Source organism: Buceros rhinoceros, unplaced genomic scaffold, assembly GCF_000710305.1.
Source record: "Buceros rhinoceros silvestris isolate BGI_N320 unplaced genomic scaffold, ASM71030v1 scaffold18815, whole genome shotgun sequence".
NCBI lineage: Eukaryota > Metazoa > Chordata > Aves > Bucerotiformes > Bucerotidae > Buceros > Buceros rhinoceros.
This window is the reverse complement of record NW_010413615.1, coordinates 1-20,072: the sequence shown is the minus strand read 5'-3', so window position 1 is coordinate 20,072 and position 20,072 is coordinate 1. Positions and strand designations below refer to the sequence as shown.

The 20,072-nt window shown below is 41.9% G+C and overlaps 1 protein-coding gene across 1 annotated transcript in view; it reads left to right on the top strand.

The window, feature by feature from the left end:
* The window catches only part of DIDO1 (death inducer-obliterator 1), a 35,869-nt gene extending 18,316 nt beyond the window's left edge, over positions 1-17,553 (top strand). Inside the window, 10 exon segments of the mRNA XM_010136828.1 lie at positions 1,628-2,111; positions 2,812-2,971; positions 3,640-3,756; positions 3,962-4,066; positions 4,494-4,629; positions 4,750-5,296; positions 6,139-6,292; positions 7,065-7,154; positions 7,830-8,025; positions 14,183-17,553. Coding sequence (XP_010135130.1) covers positions 1,628-2,111; positions 2,812-2,971; positions 3,640-3,756; positions 3,962-4,066; positions 4,494-4,629; positions 4,750-5,296; positions 6,139-6,292; positions 7,065-7,154; positions 7,830-8,025; positions 14,183-17,553 — 5,360 coding nt within the window.
* The last annotated feature ends 2,519 nt before the right edge of the window (positions 17,554-20,072 follow it).

The following is a 20,072-nucleotide window of genomic DNA, read 5'->3' as shown; positions in this document are numbered from 1 at the left end:
AGTATGGAGAAAGGTCACAAGGCCATTTCTTCCCTGAATGGGAGAGTGTTACATCGTGTCCCCCAAATCTTCCCCCATTTGAGGGCTGTTTCCGTTAGAAGCTTGTGCTGATATCATTGTGGGGCTTCTCGAACCAGGCTTCACAATAGTGCTTTGTCCTCTGCAGGTCCTCTCAGAACAGGCCGACTGGACAGTTTAACCCTTCCTAGTAATTTCTGCTCTTGTTACAAAAGATCTGGAGGCAACAAGGACCATGTGGTCCATGGTAAAGTTCCCGAAGGTTCAATTCCTGGGTCCTTCCCAGGAGTGTCCTGCATTTTGCAACTAGGACTTCTGGACTAACTCATCTACCAACTTTCACTAGCTGGATCCAGCAGATCAAAAGTCAACTTGTTAACTGGTCAATGGTTTTCTACAGAGATGGGAGAAGGCGGCTTTTTTAGGAGAACATTTGGCTTTTTGAATTGAAACAATGGTGTATCAGGGGTTGTTTCTTGGTGGTTCCCCTCAGAACCCTTCGCTGTTGGAGCTGTCAGGGTACATGTGCTGCTGTCAGCTCACCGTGACTTTAACATGTCGTCGATGTTTTGAGTGCTGAGAGGTGTGTGTGGGTTTGGTTTTGGCTCTTTTTTTGCTATGTTGAATTGTTCCCCTTAGCGCTGGCTGAAACACAATGGAAAGAAATGTTTGCTTTTAGAGTCCTGTGCAAGTGTAACTGCAACACGTGTCAGAACTGCAGCCTTTACTTACGCTTCATAAATTTTCTTGTGTACGATGTGTATCAATTATTCTATTAACAGTAGAAAAAAAATTACTAGAAACTCTGAATGTTGTGACTGGAATAGTTTGAGAATGGTGGGAATTAGATGGTCACAGGCTGAGCAGTAATATTACTGCTTAATTATTCTATAAATGCGGAATTTAGCCAGAACCTGAATAGGAAGATCTAATAGTAGTTTATGGCAGCGTCATCAGTGTGATATTCTTGCCAGCAACCAAGTAGATTGCGTATTAAAAAGTTTTAATTTAATTGTGCACTATGTAATTTCTGTCTTTGCTTCTCTTTAAAATAAAACTTCTGGGTGAAAAAGTTTATTGAAGTTCACTAACGCTAAACTGACGGTAATATTAATGGTAATATTAATTCAGGTTCTGGTTCCTGGACTCTGTCATCAGGTCAGTCTCTGTAATAAACTGGTCAGGAAGGTGCTATGGGAATTTTTCTGTTTAAATAAAAAATGTGGATTGTATTGTATTTTTTTTTTTTAATGTGTGAAAGTTTGGAGTGTTTTTGAAGCGTAACTGTGAAATCCCATTCAGGAATCTTTGAAGGTGGTGCCATTTTTTTTTGCTTATAAATAAGATTTCCAATCTGTAGAGCCAAAGTGGGACTCTTTTAAACTCCTGGCCACTTCTTTTTTCTTTCCCCTCCAAAAACTGTGTGAAGCTCTGCATGCTTTTTAAAATAACTTTTAAGAAGTTAGTGAAAGTAAATAGCTTAAATTGCCCGCCTGATAGTTACTGTCTGGAGATGCCATTTGCCTTATAGATCGGTACTGGTCTTCATAAAGAGACAGTTACAAAGTTAAGCTTTTAATATTGTATTTTCTTCTTTGTTTTTTAACAGCTCAAAGGGAGGAGAAAAGGAATGAAGATAGACCTGAGCCTGGATCTGTATCCAAGAAAGTTGTTGCATCTGTCATGGAGAAACAGACTTCTCTCACTAAAAATCTTCCCTCAAAGAAGTCCCCGTCCCTCTCTAACACATCACTAACTAAGCAACCGCTTAAACCTTCTGCTGGAAGTTTCAAAGGTGTCATTCCCAAGAAACCTTGGCCATCCTCCAGCAGCGGTGCTTCCCCGGGCAATGTTCTGTCATCGGGCAGTGCTCCTGTGAAACATCCATCTCTTCCTCCTGGCTCATCTGTTTCCAAAAAACCAGCTGCATCTCCCAGTTTGGGTGGAGGACTCAAAAAGCCTGTGCTGTCTCCTGGTTCCGTTGCAGCTGGAAGCAGTCAAGCGAAAGCATCAGCTAGCCCTATCCAGTCACAACCCAACTCACAGATCCGACAAAATATTCGACGATCCCTAAAAGAAATTTTATGGAAGAGGTGGGAATTCAAAGCACTTATTTTATAGAGAAAACTAGAACTAGAAGCAAATGTTTAGCCTGCAGAATTTTGTCTACATCTTGATAAGGGATATTGAATTTATAGTACAAATTACTAAAAGTATAATTGGCATTTCAGGTTTATATTAAAAGAAAAAATAGAAAAAGCCTGATATAAAATAAATGTGCATGTGAAAAAGCCTTTTAAAAAAACCCCAAATAACCGTCACTATTCCATTTATATTGAGGAATTAGAGATCAGGGTTTATCACAGACCACTGCATGCAGGAATTGTCTCTGAAATGGAAATGCTGTTCACAGGGAAGAACCTGGGACTAAAACTCAAGCACTTGGGCTCCCTGTGTTCACTGCAGAGGAACTCCGACCTTCATCGCCATGTAGTACTGAAGGCTGACTTAAGTAGTTGTGCAGTAGTAGTAGTAGTAGTTGTGAAGGCTGACTTGATTTCCCAAGGCCACCTGCCGTGGCGGGCTGTGGGCTGTAATAAAGGGGGGGCTGTGCCGTACTTAGCAGCTCAAGGTCCTGAGACAGACTTTGGCTTTGAGGTGTCTGTTAAGGGAGTCTTGAGCCTTCCCTGGGTGAGGAGGAGCCTAGGCTGGTGCTGAAGAGTTAGTTTTTATCAATGCTGCTGAAGGTTCATGGTTAACGTTAACTGCATGTACCCTTTTTTGTCTCTACAGAGTTAATGATAGCGATGATCTAGTCATGACTGAGAGTTAAGTAGGTAAAGTCGCGCTCAATATTGAGAAGGAGATGTTTAATTTGTTCCAAGTGACAGACAACAGATACAAGAGTAAATACCGCAGCATCATGTTCAATCTCAAGGACCCCAAAAACCAGGTTTGGGATTTTCTTAAACAGTAAATGCATACTGAAATATATTTTGGGGTTTTAATGTTATAGCAAACTCTACCCTCAACATTAAGAGTTTTAAGATAGAAACTTATAAATTGTACTATGAAAGATTATTAATACAGCCATTCAAATCTTTAAAAAATAGTTTATCCAAGGAGAAGTTCAAAGTGTACCTTAGCTGGTCATGTGTGTTTGGGCATTTGGCGTGAAATACTTAGAGAATAGCTGTCTTAAAATAAATACAGACTTTATTACATGTTGGATACTGTCCAGGTATGTAGTAATATTTATGGTTTAAAAGAAAAGAAAGGATGCTGGTGCAGATGAAAAAATTCACTAGAGAACATGTTTAAAGTGGTTTATTTTTTAACTTCTACAGTAGATAGGAAACAGGAGAGTGGCTGTTCAGCTTCTGACATTCCCGAGCAGTTATACTACAGTTACTGATGCTAATGAGGACAGGAGCTACTTCATAGTGATTTCATCCCTGTTTTCTGGTTGCTGCACCTTTCCAAATTTGCTTAGAAGTAGCCAGTGTTTCTAACAGGGAATTGCGAAGCTGGCAGAGGTTTTGCCTGTCAAGCACTGCAGATGTTGGTAATTACCCAAGCAGGTTCTCTTCAGCATGGCAACGCAGTCCGTTCTGCTTTCAGGGACTTTTCCATCGTGTCCTTCGTGAGGAAATCTCGCTGTCAAAGCTAGTGAGAATGAAGCCAGAAGAACTTCTATCTAAAGAACTCTCTGTGTGGAAGGAGAAACCCGCTAAAGCAGTAAGTAACGTAATTTTCCCCTCTGTCCTTAGGTAGGAATTAAGAGCAGGTTTGCCAGCCCTTACCACCCATATTAGGTAATGCACTGTTTTCTTCCCAGTGAAATACTTTTTCTCTATCACCAGCCAAATGATATCAAAGTACAGAATAAAAATGATAAAATAAATATGTAGACTTTTTACCCAAATGATTGTGTTTCTTTCAGATGATAGAGTCAAGAAGCAAATCTCATGAAATCAAGAAAGCTGCTGTAAAACGGGAACATGTGCCAGTTAATATGGAAGATTCTCCGCCTGTGTCTGATTCTGATGTAAGTACTGGCGGTTGCTTCAGCATGAAGACCTCAGGGAGGTAAATGGTAGCTAGGGCCTCAGATTGTTTCAATGAACTATAAGGGTATTATCACCTAGTAAGTGTGCTGAGAGCATTTTTATTTTAGCTTGAAGGATCGCCACACCCAAATGACAGGTATATTTTGTGTGCACTTAGAGTTTTCAGCCCTTGCTGTCAATTTACAGAGAAATGTTTTCTTTCTGAACATCAGTTGTTTACTTCAGGGCACGGTGGAGTGAAATGAGGACAAATAGCATATGAGAACTCGATCTAATGTTGATGTGCTTTAACCAAGGCCCTTAATCTATTTTTAAAGAATTAAAGTTGATTATGGTTTCTAAAGGATTTTTTACAGTTGAAATCAATGATCAACTGGAATATTTTTTGTGTTTGTTCACTTTTAGGAGCAGCAAGAGTCAGCCCGAACTGCACCAAATTTGAACAGTGCTCCTTCTCTGGATGTCTTTAGCAGTATGTTGAAGGATACAACAAGTCAACATCGAGCCCATCTTTTTGACCTGAACTGCAAAATCTGTACAGGTATCTGCACTGCTGAATTCATGCAAAGTAAAAGCATTGTTACGTTAAGAGTCTTGTTGTTTTTCTCCAAACTATTTCACTGTTAAATAGTAATCAGAAGCTTTTGAAATAAATTTATAGGTCAGATTTCAGCATCTGAAGATGAAGTACCAGCTAAGAAGATAAAGTCAGTAGCTCCTGTTAAAAAGGTGGAATCAAAATCAAAACCAGAAGTTCCACCAAAGTATGAAAGTTCTGCACCAACCCCAGCAGCAGAGCCTGCCAAAGAGGATGTCTCTGAGAGCGCGATGGAAACTGAAGTTGGACCAGTAGCAGAAACAGTTTCACAGTCAGTCGTAGACAGAACGTACATTCCTACAACCCAAGGCCAGAACAATACTGATTCTTCTGTACCTGAAGAGGCTCCTGTTTTTCCTGCCTCTTGTGCTGGCGGAGTTGTCACAACCGTAACAGTTTCTGGCAGAGACCCAAGGACAGCGATGAGCAGCAACTCTGGGACTGTGACGTCAGCCCCACGTCCTGGTCCTGCAGCTGACAGAGTTTCAGCAGGGGAAACAAAACAGGACATTTCCAAACCAGTCATGACAGTCCCCAAATCAATACTGACAAAACCTTCGTCCTCACCGGATCCAAGATACCTGGCAGTTCATCACTCACCCAATATCAAGTGCGTACATGTAATAGTAAGCCAAGCTACCAAATGTTTAACTTGGTTATCTCCAAAGTCCCATGTGTCCCACGTCCCGCTCCCCTCCCTCCAATCAAAAGGCATGTTTGACTTCAAACTTCAGGTAGCACAATTTAGAGTTTTAATTTCCCTATTCTCAAACTTCTCATTTACCTTCTTTAGTAGTTCAAATTTTTGGAGCATCGCTGTATGTTCACAGCAAAGATTGTTCGATGCGTTTCAGCAGCTGAATTAAACTCGAGGGTATTGAGCAGGTGTAGAAGTCTGCGTGTACGTTAATAGTGTAGGTGAGAGACGGTTTAAAGATTTTCATCCTCCATTAAAATGCTGTTAAATCTGAATTTATTAATATGAATGAAAATGAGCCACTTGATCAGCGTGATAGGAAGCAGATTCCTTTCATAGTCTGGATATATACGATAGTAAAATACTGCAGAGTATATCCGTATGCCACTGCAGGTGCAAGATTTTTGTTCATAGCCAGTGCTTTTACTTGAGACTCTCAGATGCACATTGTTGACTCAGTTAGTGGGAAATAGATAACTGAGATGAGTTCGTTACAGAGTCAGTTACAGTTCCAACCTAGTCAGTCCCATCTTTTGGCATCTTTTTGCCTATCTGCAGCGATGAGTTTATTTTCTGTTCTTCCTTGCTTCTTTCACTAATACTAGGTTAATAGAAAACATTAACAAAGCATTTAGTAAAAATCTGGTTATTTGTTTAAAATAAAGTATTTGATCAGTAGGAGGAGGGAAGGAAATTAAAAAGGGACCATTCTTGTTCGTATTTTGTAACCCTTCTGTTCTGGATTTGTTTTGCAGTGTTGCAGAGCCACGCTCCCCTCAAGACAGCGATACTTCCCTCTTCCTCTCTCGTCTCAACACCATTTGGAAAGGATTTATTAACATGCAGAGTGTGGCCAAATTTGTCACTAAAGCTTATCCTGTCTCCGGGTGCTTTGATTATCTTAGTGAGGTTAGCACTGACGTGTGTATGCGGTAGAATAAGTCCGTGCTGTATCTGTATTTATGTTAGAACTGTAGCTGTAGTAAATGGCATCCCTTAATAATAGGAAAAGTAGCTGAAGAACAATTTAAAAAGCCTTTATTTTTTTTAAGGGATTTTTCTTCCTAAATTTTTATTCCTCACAAATTTGTGAAGGAATCTCATGTCTTTAGATATAATAATATTAATAATAATAAAACTGATTTTGGGAGGGCGTACGTTCAAATCATGAGACAGTCTAAAGGTTTGAGCCAAAACAAATAAGCCTTTTCTTTTTTCTCTGGAGTGCATTTTATGTCACTGTTACAAGTTTCAAACACAAAGGTGTATTTTTTTACTAGTAGGGTTGGTGGTTCTTTTTTGGTAGTGCTTTTGCTAGACCTGAGTTTCCTTGTCCTTGTGGCAGGCAGCTCGCTAGAATTCCTGTGATGCGAAGTCACGAGTGCAGCGTTTCCTGAGGAACTGGAAGTGTGGAGAAATCTGTGTGTCAAACAGCAGCTCCCACTTTGCAGCTGCCGATCAGGAGCGCCTTTCCTGTTCCCTACATACTGTTAGCCTTTTGGTAACACACCATAAGTAAACACCTTGAAATTTAGAACTAGCCTGTCTGAAATGAGAACAGTCTGTCTGAAAGCTGCTGAAGTCTAACAGGGCGTTATCCATGGGATGGGGCAGCCTGATGGCTTTTAACCCGAGTCTCTCTTGGTTTTTCTCACGCTGCCATGTGATACTTCTTGTTTAGGATTTACCAGACACAATCCACATTGGTGGGAGGATCTTACCGAAGACAGTCTGGGATTATGTTGGCAAACTCAAATCTTCGCTTTCTAAGGTACTGACTTAAAATCCTTTGCAAAACCCAGAGGAAAGGTACAGCAATATGAAATGACAACTTTTCATACTATAAGTTAGTGAACAGCACATAGTGACATAGATCACACCTGGGAAGCTACTGACACCACTTACTCCTTTGAAATTTTCACTTTATTGAGGAATCATTGTTACTGCAGAGCTTCAGATCCTCTTGATCTCTCTCTCCTGCCTAGTAGTTAAATCGTCATACTATTTATTAATTATTAATGGTTGAACATAAATAATGTATTCAGTATTGAAGCTTGAAATTCAGATTTTCAAGGAACTTATGATTTAATGTTTATAATAGATTTTACTATTAAAAACATTTTAGAAGTGAAAAAATGACTCACAGTATACAGATACAGTCATGAAACTAAGAATTTTCCATTCTTCTTGTATTAATTCGAGCCTCAGGATGTTTAGTTTGATATAACATTCACAAGTAGTTTGTATTTCTGAAAATGACAAACCTAATTCCATTTGAATATTACAAATTGATGGACCATTCTGTCTTAAAGCTGGAGTATTGCCTGGAAAACATAGCTGGAGTGAGAAACGTACAGTTTACTTTTACCTCTGGAATTTAGCCATTACCACTTTGTTTGCTTGTATGTTGCAGGTTGAGTTTTTCCACTTTGCTTTTGTATTACAGGAATTGTGTTTGATTCGGTTCCATCCTGCAACAGAAGAAGAAGAAGTTGCCTATATCTCTCTCTACTCTTATTTTAGCAGTCGTGGTCGTTTTGGTGTTGTAGCTAATACCAACAGACATATCAAGGATCTCTACCTGATTCCCCTGAGTACTAAGGACCCAATTCCTTCCAAACTCTTGCCCTTTGAGGGACCAGGTAAGCACAAAACAGGGGAGGTTAAATGCTAGGTAAAATCACAAAACAAAAGTCAATCTGAGAACAAGTTATTGTTGAATGTTTAGTGTAAGCATTATTTTTTTAATATAAAATTTAAAAATATGTAAATAGGGGGAAAATTGGAAATCCGACTCTGTTCAAGGTAAAATTGCCTGAAATTTCCATAGATGGAAATTTCCAGCAAGATGCTTATATGCTATTAGGAGGGTCAGTTTACCTGTCAAATCAAGTCTGTGGAACAGCCACTATATTGGGAAAAAAACCAACCAACCCCCCCCATCTGCAGTAACCCATATACCCACCAAACCTAGACCCTTACAAGCTGTTCACCGCCCCTTAAATCAAGCAGGAAACAGCCCACAGACGAGTCAAGAAATCTCTGAAGACAAAGGTAATCTTGGAGTTTCACTTCACTGTCATGGTTTCCAGCAGAGCGCTCATCTGTACATGCACTATGGTGCACGAGGTGTTCGAAGCGTTGTGTTCTCGGTGGCGCCAACTCTAACCAAACCACTCACTTCTGCAGATCGGTTTTGTTGTGGAGGAAGAGAATCACATTCCGCAGTTGTTGGCAGGTGGCAGACGGTAGTTGGTACAGGCAGGTTATATTATAATCATCTGGTTTTAGGTACAATTACCAGTAGTAATGTTTGGCTTGAGTTTGCTCCATATGTGTTGAACATGGTAACAGAAGAACTGAGAATGAATTCAGCCATGAAACACTCTTCTATGATAAAATTTGAAGTCGTCTTCATCTGAGGATGGAGGAGGTGCATGTGCTGAGTTTCCACATAATTATCTGGGGTTTTATATAAAAGTCACAGACTGAGAAGCTGAAGAACTAGAGGTTACAGTGAGGGCAGTACTTCATTGTCATAGCAGAGGTTTTCAGGGTACTGCTAGGTGTGAAACAGCAAACATGCCAGGAGCTGACCCTTCAGAGGAGCTGCCTGTCCTCTGCTCCCTGGATACAAGGTTAGGACTAAACTCCATAAAGCATTCTTGGAGCACCAGTGTCTGGGCCACATTTTCATGTGTTGGTGGCATACAGCTTCAACAACCATTGATAATAAAATGCTCCCCCTTCCTGTAGGAGACTGCAAAGGGGTTGGCCACTGGATCAGCTGTCAATGCCTGCAGCCTTTTCCTGGGCTAGTAAATAACCTGCTTTAGGGAGGCACTGCCCTACTTGTTGCCTACTTCCATTCCTGGGGAAATCCCAGCTTTCCTTCTACACCTCCTTTAACTTTCCCATTATAGGGTTCATTTCAAATGAAACTCTTCCCTTAGGTGGGAGGTTGGCAAATGCAGACAAACTCTGCTAAGTATTAGTGTAGAAATTTGTAGAGTCAGTCTGGATTTGTTGAGTTCAAAGTGGAAAAGTTTTTCAAAACTGGAGGGCTCAGAAGAAATATAGGTGTCATCTCAGGACTTGTTCCTGGAGGCGAATTTTCTCAGTCAACTTTTCAAACTGAAATACATTTTTGTAGCAAAGTGGATAGCAAAGGATAGAAAACAAAACAAAAACAGGTTCCAAAGGCAGAGAGGCAGTATGCTGTAACAGATTCATGCAAGACCCACTTCTGCCATCAACTCGTGTCTTGGAAACTTCTGGAGCAGCCTTTACCTCATACTTGTGTTGTGTTCATGTTTTAAAGCCAGAATCCAGTATGGGGGTCAAAAAACCAGGTAAGCTGTTTTTGTGTTTGTGTGTATGTAAGACAACCACAGCATAAAAGACCTGTAATCCATATTTTTAATGGCATCTGATGGAATTTACTGCTTTTTTCTTTCACAATTAATAAAAATATTTTATGGAAAGTGGTCATTGTCTCCTTAAATTTATCGTGTGCCTTCAAACAGAGTTTAGCAAGGACTAGAAAAGCATTGTGCTTTAGATAGCTTATGATTTGATACACACGACTGGAGGGGGGAGGAGGGAGAGGACAAGAAACCCCTGCCACTGCAGAAAGCCTAGTTAGAAGATACTCCAGCTGTATCAACCAGTTCCATCAGCGTATGGATTATGCATTTCTCCTGTTCTGATGGACTGGATTGGGAGCACAACTGAGGACTTCTGAACTGCACTAGTACCTAGAAGACCTACAGAAAACTTTACCATGGGTGGTTTGAAAAGAGAGGAATGTGGAAGGTTACCCGTGTTTATACTTATCTCAGAGATTTCTTACCAGATCTTACGGGTCAGTGGGCTCCTCTGCGTTGTCTTTTTGCAATGGTTACTGCATGTGAATTTGCTTGTCTGTGTCACATACACACTTTATGTTATTTAGAACTTTCATCTGTAGATCTCAAAGCACTTTGTAAAAAATAGTATAATAATCAGAATATTGCCAATAGAAAATGATGCATTGAGGGATTTAGTGGCAAAGCTGGGAATGTAACGAGTATCTTACAGAGTTAAACAACGAATTCTAGTAAAAGAGCCATCTATCAGCAAAGGACTCCACAAATGTTGCTATCTCTCAGTAGTTTACAACAGGAAGTGTGGTTTTTTTCTTAACGTATAAAGGCATGAAATCTTCTCATGCTCTTTAGAATGCTCTTAAAAACTGCCACAAAGGGAACAGGATTTTACCTGTTCTCTGGTGGAGTTCGGGATCTCCCACCTCGGCAGATCCCATTGTGAAAAGCAGCAGCAGCACAGGGCACTACGCACCAGCGCGTCTGTGCCAGCCGATGCCATGCAGCAAGCATGCCTCGTGTGAGCGGAGTTACAGTCCCCGAATTCAGGGCGCACAGACTCGAGGCTAGTTGTTCATTGCTCTCAGGATTAATTGGGACAAATATTTAAACAGCGTTGATAAAGTTTACAGAATATTGTGTGCTGGTCTCTGCAGTTTCAAAATGTGCACCACGGATGTACTCAGTCCGCTCCCCTGGTTTTGGCACTGACGTACAGAAATGAGGCACGGACTGTTAACAGGACAGGGAACCTCTTACTGGCTGCTGCTGATGGGGAAAGATATAGCCATTATAGGAATAAATACAGTAAAACTGATTTAATGAAAAAATGTCTTTAAGGGTATGAAAACCAGATACTAATCCAAAACAAATATTTAGTATATCCTGCTTTAATGGCTTCAGTTACAGGATGTAACTCAACAAAACCAGCATGTGAACTTCAAACTCATAATAGGATAATAATTATTTTATAAATGATGTAGCTCTGAAAGCTGCTGCCTCTGCTGACACAGCCTGCAGCACTGTCGAATGCTGGCTTGTGAAAGACACCCATTGTGCAACAGTTGGGGACTGCAGCCAACGTTTTCATTATTACCTAAAATTAGGCGCTTAATCTATTTATGGCTGGTGAGGTCCAGGGGGACTGCCCTCTGAAGCGCTGGCTGCGCTCTGTGTGTCCATCCAGGAGCAGCATTTAGTAACTGAGGGAATGTAGAAGTCAGGTTAGGCTTAACTTCTAATACCTCTAAAATTACAGTGTCAGCATGGAGAATTTTAATGGATTTTTTTCTATGATGACTAAACTATTTATTCTGTGATGACTAAACTCTGAACAGATTAAATTATAACTAACACTATTAACTTACTGCTAGAATTTATTGCCTTGGAAGTGTATTAAAATTTTACCCTGTTTTAATTAGTGACTTGAGTTCTGTTTCCTACAGGGGTTCAAACCCGATTTGTCAGTAATTGCTCGTTATCAGATATCCTGTCTGATGCGTTTCTGCTACTCAGTGTTTGAGATTCACTGTCACTAACTGCATAAATCACAAGGCTCTGCACCGAAGTAAATAACCAAAACATTAACAACAGAAGAACAGCAAGCGCCTCCGGGGACTTTTGGATGGGCACCTGTTTGTGAGGTACTCTGTGAGGTACTGGCCAAACGAGGAGTCCTCATGCAGAGACTGATAAAGAAAAAACAGAGAGCAAATTCACACACAGTGAACCATTTCTGACGAACGAGTCTCTTCCGCCTGTCCGTTGTGAATGGGTTTTTTTCCCAGTTCACCTGGGTTACTTTTTAACTCTGATCTTCTATACTAATTAATTTTATTTAAGGTAGTGAATAATTGTGAACAGAACTAATAGAATTGTTCTTAACCCCAGAACCGTGTGAAACTTGAGCTCTGAAATAATACAAATTCTATTTTGGATCTAGAATGCATCCTACAGAATAACTGTTTGCCAAAACCTCTCCCTCCAATTTAATTAGTCTTGGTTCTCTACGTAATTTGAATGAGAGCCATTCCTGATAGGAAATCCCAGGCAAATATTTGAGATTGGTCTCCTCGTTGTTACGATTTTGTCTGGTCTTTTACAAAGACTGTTTGTAGGGAGTAACCAGACTTTGCTGGTTTCTTCAGTAAGTGATTAAACCAATTGCACTGCACTAGTGCCAGTTACAGTCGGAACAACACGGATATTTAGTGGAGGGGGTTTTTCTCTCAGCTGTCGAGATCTCTTAAAACTTTGAAGTTACTTTATTTGAAAAATTGCTGTCTGTCATATTATCTGTAGTTCATTGTTTGGAAAATAAGGTTTATGTGGGATAAGATCAGAGCATGAAATGGAAGCGTCAGTGATTTAGGGGGACTTTCTATGAACAAAAGTTATTGCTTAATGAAATCTATAGCAAGTATTGAAGAGAAAGAGTAGGTTTAAAACATACAGCAGGTTTGGTGTGTTATTTAGCAAACTGCAGATTATTCCGGCAGTATAGGCTTTCACTGGAGAAGAAATCTCGGCTTTATCGGTTCTAATGCTTGGGCTTTCCCTCGGCATCAGTTCAGCCAAGGTTTCACCTTGTACCTCAATAGTTTCTAACTGACCATATATATATATATATATGCGTGTGTGTGTGTATATAAAACCTACTTAGAGGATCTTGAGTAGAAGGAACAGTGGAGGTCAGCGTCCTCACCTTACCCTTTAACCATGACTTTACAGATTGTTTTGTGTTTCTGTGTTAGTGCTCCCCTGCTGGGTGCAAGTAACTAATGGCACCTGTGGGGGAGAGACGGGGGTCCTCAACGAGGACCTCCTAGAATTTACTAAATCCAGAAGTTAGAAGAGCCTCCCTTTATTCAGATTTTCTACATTTGCCACCAACTGTACGATAAAGGATTTATTCCCAGCCCTTCATGCTGGACATGGTTATCTTCCAGCAGTGCCAGTGGGAACTGGGCACGTAGAAGGAAGAAATACATAAATAACATGGAACAGACCTGCACACCTTCGCCGTTTTCCTCTTTATCAGGAACTTCTCCATCACTGCGGATATACTTCAAGGATTCCAGCACGGAGCTTTCACAAAGGAGTGATTCTGCTCACAGTGGTTTTTACTTACCGAAGGGCTGTCTGGATCCTACACAGAGGGTTTTGAGTCACCTTGCCCGCTGTGTGCCCAGTCCTTACCCAGCCAACCCTTCTCTTGCAGGGAACGCAAACACACCCAGCCTCCCCTTCTCCCAGGGCTGAGCTGGAGCCTGCTTACGCTCTCTGTCACTTTGTTATCAGCTTCCCCGTTTCTCAGGTCTTAAAATAACATCTAGCTGGGAAAAAAAAACAACAAAGAGGGAGTTGGTTACAAGCTCTTAATACTGTTTGCAAACACAGTTTGTTTGTGGTTGTCTTTAGCAGTTACTGGTATTTGTTTAACTTAGCAAAATATTTTTAGAGTGGTGTGAATGTCAGTGTAGTCTTTTAGCACAGAGTATAACAGAAATACGAAGTTTAGTCCAGGTTTTCTCACTGTTTGGTCTCTCTGGGTATACGACGTATTTGCAAACTATTTAGAAGGAAATACATGATTTTTCAAGGGGAGAGGTGTAGGGGTGAGTGAACCGCAACAAAACTGATGTAATAATACTAAGAATATAACAACTTACTTTTTTTTTGAATATTTGTGGAGATGATAATCATAGCTGCTGCTGCAATCTTATACTAAAAAAAATGATTATAAACAAACATATATATAAAAATATACACTTATAACTACGGAAAATTGCCGATGGGTCATCTCATGGCATTTGGAAAACCTGTTATCTTTGGTACTTTTGTAGCTGCCTCTATAAAAAATAGTAAGCTTCTGATGAAAGCATAATTAAAAAACAGGGTTTTTTACATATACCATCTTTGTGTTCCCTTGCAGGTCTTGAGTCATCTCGGCCAAATTTAATTCTTGGACTGGTCATCTGTCAGAAAGGGAAGCGTCCTGCTGCTGGCATTGAAACAGAAAAGGTGGAGGAGAAGCGAAGCAGGATTCAAGCACATGAGGAAACTGAAACATCCCTGTTCTCTAAAGGGCCACCAGCTGCTTTGCAAGAGAAGAAAACTCCGAAATACACATTTTATTCAGGAGATTCAACTGTGAGTACAACACCACCTGGATCTCCTCCACCTCCACCCCCGCTTCCCGTTCCAGACACCTCAGCAGTTACACCTTCAGTATTAAAAATACTGTCCTCAATTAAGAGTGGAACCACAACTACTGTAACGCCGCCAGTTTCAACCGCTGCCTCGGCAAGCGTTACCACTACGCAGTCTTCGTCCGCCAAAACTGCCACGCCTCTCGAGCACATCCTGCAGACGCTGTTCGGGAAAAAGAAAACTTTCGAGCCTCTTGCTAAGGATCCTGAAGCTGCCCAGTCTTCCAATCAGGAAGGTCCAGCTGCTGCTGATGGAGGAGTGCCAGCTGTTCCTTTGTTAGATCCCATTGTGCAACAGTTTGGGCAGATGTCAAAAGACAAAGCTATAGAAGAGGAGGAGGATGACAGACCGTATGATCCCGAAGAAGAGTACGGTCCAGAGAAAGCTTTTGAAATGCAGAGTGGTGACACTGAAAAACGATACAACGCGGACAAGCCATCTAATGCAGCAGAACTGGAGGATGAGGCCTATGATCCAGAAGATGAAACTATCTTGGAAGAAGCAAAAGTCACTGTTGATGATTTACCTAACAAAATGTATACGGACACTAAAAGCAATTCTTTGGAAACATCTGCTTCGTATGTGCCCGATTTATCTGCGTCCTCCTCGTTGGTAGAACAGCAGAAGATGTTGGAAGAACTAAACAAGCAAATAGAAGAGCAGAAAAGACAACTAGAGGAGCAAGAAGAAGCCCTCAGGCAACAAAGAGCAGCTGTTGGTGTTTCAATGGCTCATTTTTCCGTGTCGGATGCTTTAATGTCACCGCCACCAAAATCTTCCTTACTAAAGGCTGAATTATTCCATCAGGAGCAGCAAGTGACGCAAAAAGCAGACTTCCCTTCATCTTTAAATCAGCAAGCCTTGAACCAGGGCAATGACTCAAGGCAGAACAGAGATCCTCGACAGGCCAGAAGAATGGCCACAGAGACTAGCGACAGTGTTGAGTCTCGACTCAAGCCACAGGTGGTACCCAATGAGATGCCCTCAAGAGAAATCGCTCCAGCAAATTTCCCAAATGCTTTGCAGGCTTCACTTGGAAAGGAAGATCAAACTTCAGTTTCTGCTGCTCAGCCTGGTTTTAGCGGTGATAATTGGGTTTCAAATGAAAAGGCTTCTACGCTGTCCCAGAAAGAGGCATCTAATGGCAAATTTGAAAACACCGTTCAAGTTAGCTTGGAAAACGTGAGTCAAACAGCTTCTGGAGAACCTGCGCCCAAACCTTTACGTAAAGTGCTGCTTCCAACACCTCCAAGTACATCTTTTCAGCCTAATTTCTCCACTCTGAACGACAGCCAGGCTTTGCAAGATATGCATCAAGTATCATGGTCAAATCAGTCAAACGAAGTAATGGGAAGGGATTCTTTCTCAAATACCATGTTTACTTCTCAGGAAAAGGCAGCTGGTCACTTTGAACCAGAGAGAGGTCTTTCATCAGTGCAATATGACGAACAAAGAAATCCTCAGTCTCATCAATTTGTAGACCAAACTGAATCTTCATCAGTTCAGAGTGAGGGCGGACCTTCCCAACAGCACTTCGAAGAAAACCGAGCTGGACCTCCGTATTCTTTGTCTGGGCAGAAAGGAGGGCCTTCACCATCACTGATGCTCAATGCCTCTGGAGGACCTCATGGACCTAATTTTAGAGGACCAGCACCACAGTTCTCAGAAGAGCATGGTTCTCCAAATAATGATGGGCAAAGAGGACCTCCCTCTGGAAGATTTGGAGGTCAAAAAGGTTCCATTCCTTCCTTATTTTCTACACAGCATGGGCCACCATCTATGTTTGGTGATAACAGGGGCCCCGCCCCTTCTTACCATGGTGTTCCAAGAGGAATGTCACCATCTCAGTTTGAAGATCTTAGGGAACCTCACATGGAACAAAGGGAATTCTCAGATTCCCAATATAATGAAATGATTAGGCCTCCAGGACAGTTTGAAGGACCAGATCCACCTCAGTTCATGGGAAACAGAGGACCTTCGCCTTTTCCTTTTGGAGGTCAAAGACGACCCCCACCAGGTCAGTTTAAAGGACAGAGGGGAGGCCCTCAGTTTGGAGGGCCAAGAGGTCCAGCCCCGAGCCATTTTGGGGGACCAAGAGGGCCTCACCCAAATCAATTTGAAGGGCAGAGGGGTCCAGCTCCAAATCATATACCTGGTCCAAGAGGACTTTTGCCACAGCCGTTTGAAGAACGGAGAGGGAGTCCACCACCCAGATTTGCCAGCCAGAGAGGTCCAGCACCGCTTCCGTTTGGAGGACCAAGAGGAGCCACGCCTGCAATGTTTCCAGAAGAAAATGAACCTCCCTCTTCTAGATTTCATTTCCAAGGTCAGCCACCACAAGGTATGAAGCCAACCCCAAGACCACTCCTGGACCTTCCAAGCCATCCACCCCACAGGAAGGAGATGTGGGAGGAAGCTGGACCATCTGCATCCAATATTTCTGGACAGGGATCTGAGTCAGAAGGACAGTGGTCAGCATCTGACTTCCGAGAAGGCAAAAATCCTGAATTTAGAGGCCAGACATTTGAAGGGAGACAGAGAGAGAGATACGAAGGAGGAAATAAAGACAAGGGTTTAGATCAACCAGAGCCTCAGCCAGCAGATAATCGACAGGGTAGACCCTTTGAGGAAAGACGGAGGGATCGAGAACATGGCAGACCTTGGGAAAGAGACCGTGGCAGAAACTGGAACAGAGAGAGGGACTGGGAGAGGCACCGAGACAAAGAATGGGATAAGAACAGAGACAGAAACCAAAACAAAGACAGAGAGAAGGATTCGGAGCGGGCTAAAGACTGGGAAAGAAACCGAGACCGAGAGCGAGCAAGAACCAGGGAGAGGGAATCCTACCGACGCCGGGATAGAGAGCGATCAAGAAGCAGAGACAGAGATCGTGACAGAGAGAAAGACAGGGACCGGGATCGGAGCAGGGAGAAAGAAAGAGATCGAGAGAGAGATCGAGATCGAGAAAGAGGAAAAGATCGCAAAGATCGGAGTAAGAGTAAGGAAATTGGTAAAGAGGTGAAGCCAGAAACACCGAAGGAAACTCAGAAACCAGCAGAAACAGAGGCTTCATCTTCCACTAATCAGTCATAGAACTATGATTGATATTTCTCATCAGTAAAACACTTTTACAGCACAGCAAGGACTGAGTCAGCATCTTCTGTATATAGTGTATATTCCCACCTTTCCAAAACGCTGTCGTAGAACAAGCCTTACAAAACGTCCCGACAGATCAGTGATTTTGAATAACTGTGACTGAAAATCCCCCAGTAGGTAAAAGGCAAGACCATACTGGACTTTCTCTTGCTGCATTTTGTGCATAATGTTTTTCTTACAAAAATCCACAGCGTTACCTGTACTGAACTTTTGTTTTTCTACGCGCATCTTTATCTGAAAATTTCCATTTACAGTACAGAAATGGGAAAAGTCTAAGAAGAGCATATTGCTTTTTAAGATTATAAAGTAATGTTTTCCAGTAACTTGAATTGTAATTTTATAAGAGAATTTAATCCAGACCTTAGGAGCCATACCTTTACATCTCATTTCGGTGACATTTTGGTGTCAAAGTTGTTCCTACAGCACACGCTTTGAAGACCAGCAGCCCACCATTGCTGTCGTGTTCATCCGGGAGGGTGGTGTGGATTTAGGAACAGGCTGCGGAAGGACAGTGTAACTAATGACTTATGACTGACGGACAATTTGAAAATGGAATGTGATGAACTTGAAGTGCACTATCGTCCTTTTTATATACAGGTATTGGGTGGTTTGGAATCCATCCTTGAGTGTACAGCAAAGACACGGGTTGTACTGAAGGTTTTTTCACGAGGCTGAGGGGTTTTAAGTGTCACGTTTTTACCGATCTGCAGTTAAAGAACATACAAGAGTAGCACCTTTACCTTCAGCTAACCAGCAAGCTTATAGCAACATCAGCCATGTGTCTGAAAGAGGCCACGACTCCAAAGGAAATGGTATTTCAAAGGAAAGGCGAACAAACAGGCCACTAAATCCGTTCCTTCCACTGAACGGATTTAGTGCAGCTTTTCTGGGTTTGCTTTTGTTTATGCAGAATTTTGCCATAGACTTAAGCGTCCCCATTTTATTGTACTTTTCATTCTAAAAATCTTGAAAAAAACAATCAACAAAGCCAAACAACCCTGGCACTGTTTTTTTGTTAGACCCTACTTAGGCTGCTAGAGTAAATAAAGCTCCACCGAAAAAGGTGTCACTGCATTAAGGCTGAGAAGAGACTCGGTGGCTCTTCATGGTGCGATTCAGGAGGGAAGGTTTTCACTGGGAAACATGTCCCATCCCTATGTCTCGTGTATTCTTCAAGTACGTCATTCTGCAGCATGAAATAAAACCCCGCTAATTTATTTGACAGTGTAAATTAACAGTTGGGTAAATATTTTGATATTTTTATACAATAGTTTTGGAAAAGTACAATGAGATTGCCGTGAACACCTGCCTCGTGAAGAGTACATCACAAGTAGCTCCTAGGCCACGTATCTCACTACGGATTTCCCAGTTCATACTGGGGCATCTTCAAAGTCCTTTAGCCATCAGGGCTTTGCTGGTTGAAACGATCATCTGGATTCCAAGCTCGCAGAGAAAACGTTGAACAGCAGAGGAGGTATTAAACATCTGCAATGGTCTAAGATTTTTTTCTTAATGAGGTGTTTCTAATTTAAAGACATACATAAAAGTATGCAAAAAGTCAGTGTGTTTGTTTAGGATTTACTTGATAGAACTTTCTGTAAATTGTATTTTATATGGCAGAATATATCACTGAACATTAAAATACGGGACTTCACAGGTTTTTGTTACTGTAAGTAGAATAAACATCTACTGTTGTCCCTTTCTTCAGTCTGTACGCGTCTGTCTGTCTTTCTAACTGCTGCTGCTCCACAAGCCTCAAGAGCCGGGTGGCACGTGAGTCTCCTGTCCCCCTCGGTTAACAGATGGTTAACGCTACCCACTGAGGTTTAGTTTCTAGAAGCGTATGGAAATCTGTGCTGGGCATTTTTTCCTCAGTTCTAAAACATTCCTTCATTTATTCCACAGGTTTAGGAAGTTTGTAATTTGCAGGTTTTACACCAAAGAAAAGGTGTAGAACAGTATAAGCAGGAAGAGTGTTACATCTATAGGTAATATTCCAAATTTATGCGCCTCAAGAAAGAAAGCAGGATACATATTTGATTTGTTGAACCTCCTGAATGAAGGGAATAAATAGGTCACAAAGCACTGACATTGGTTTTTGGTTTATGCAGCTGATGAGCGAGAGTAGCAGAGAGCTGAAGCGTTTGTGACGTTGTAAGGGAATCTTCCCGCAGGGACCCCGGGATGTGGGAAAGAGCCTCCAGTACTCGCCAGCAGCTTCCTGGGGGAGGAGAAAAAAGCAGCAGAAAGGGAATACTCTTTAGTTTTTCGGTGTTAGTTTCCATGCACTGCGGGGTTCCTGCCTCCCCTTTCCCCCCATCCCTGCTCAGGGGCGGGAGCTCCGCAGTCCCCGAAGCCCAGGAAGGCGTGTGGGACACAGCAGAGGCTGCCGGCACCCCGCGGCCCTGCCCCAGCTGCTGCGGAGGTGGGTTTTTACCCCAGCAGTGCCTCAGCCC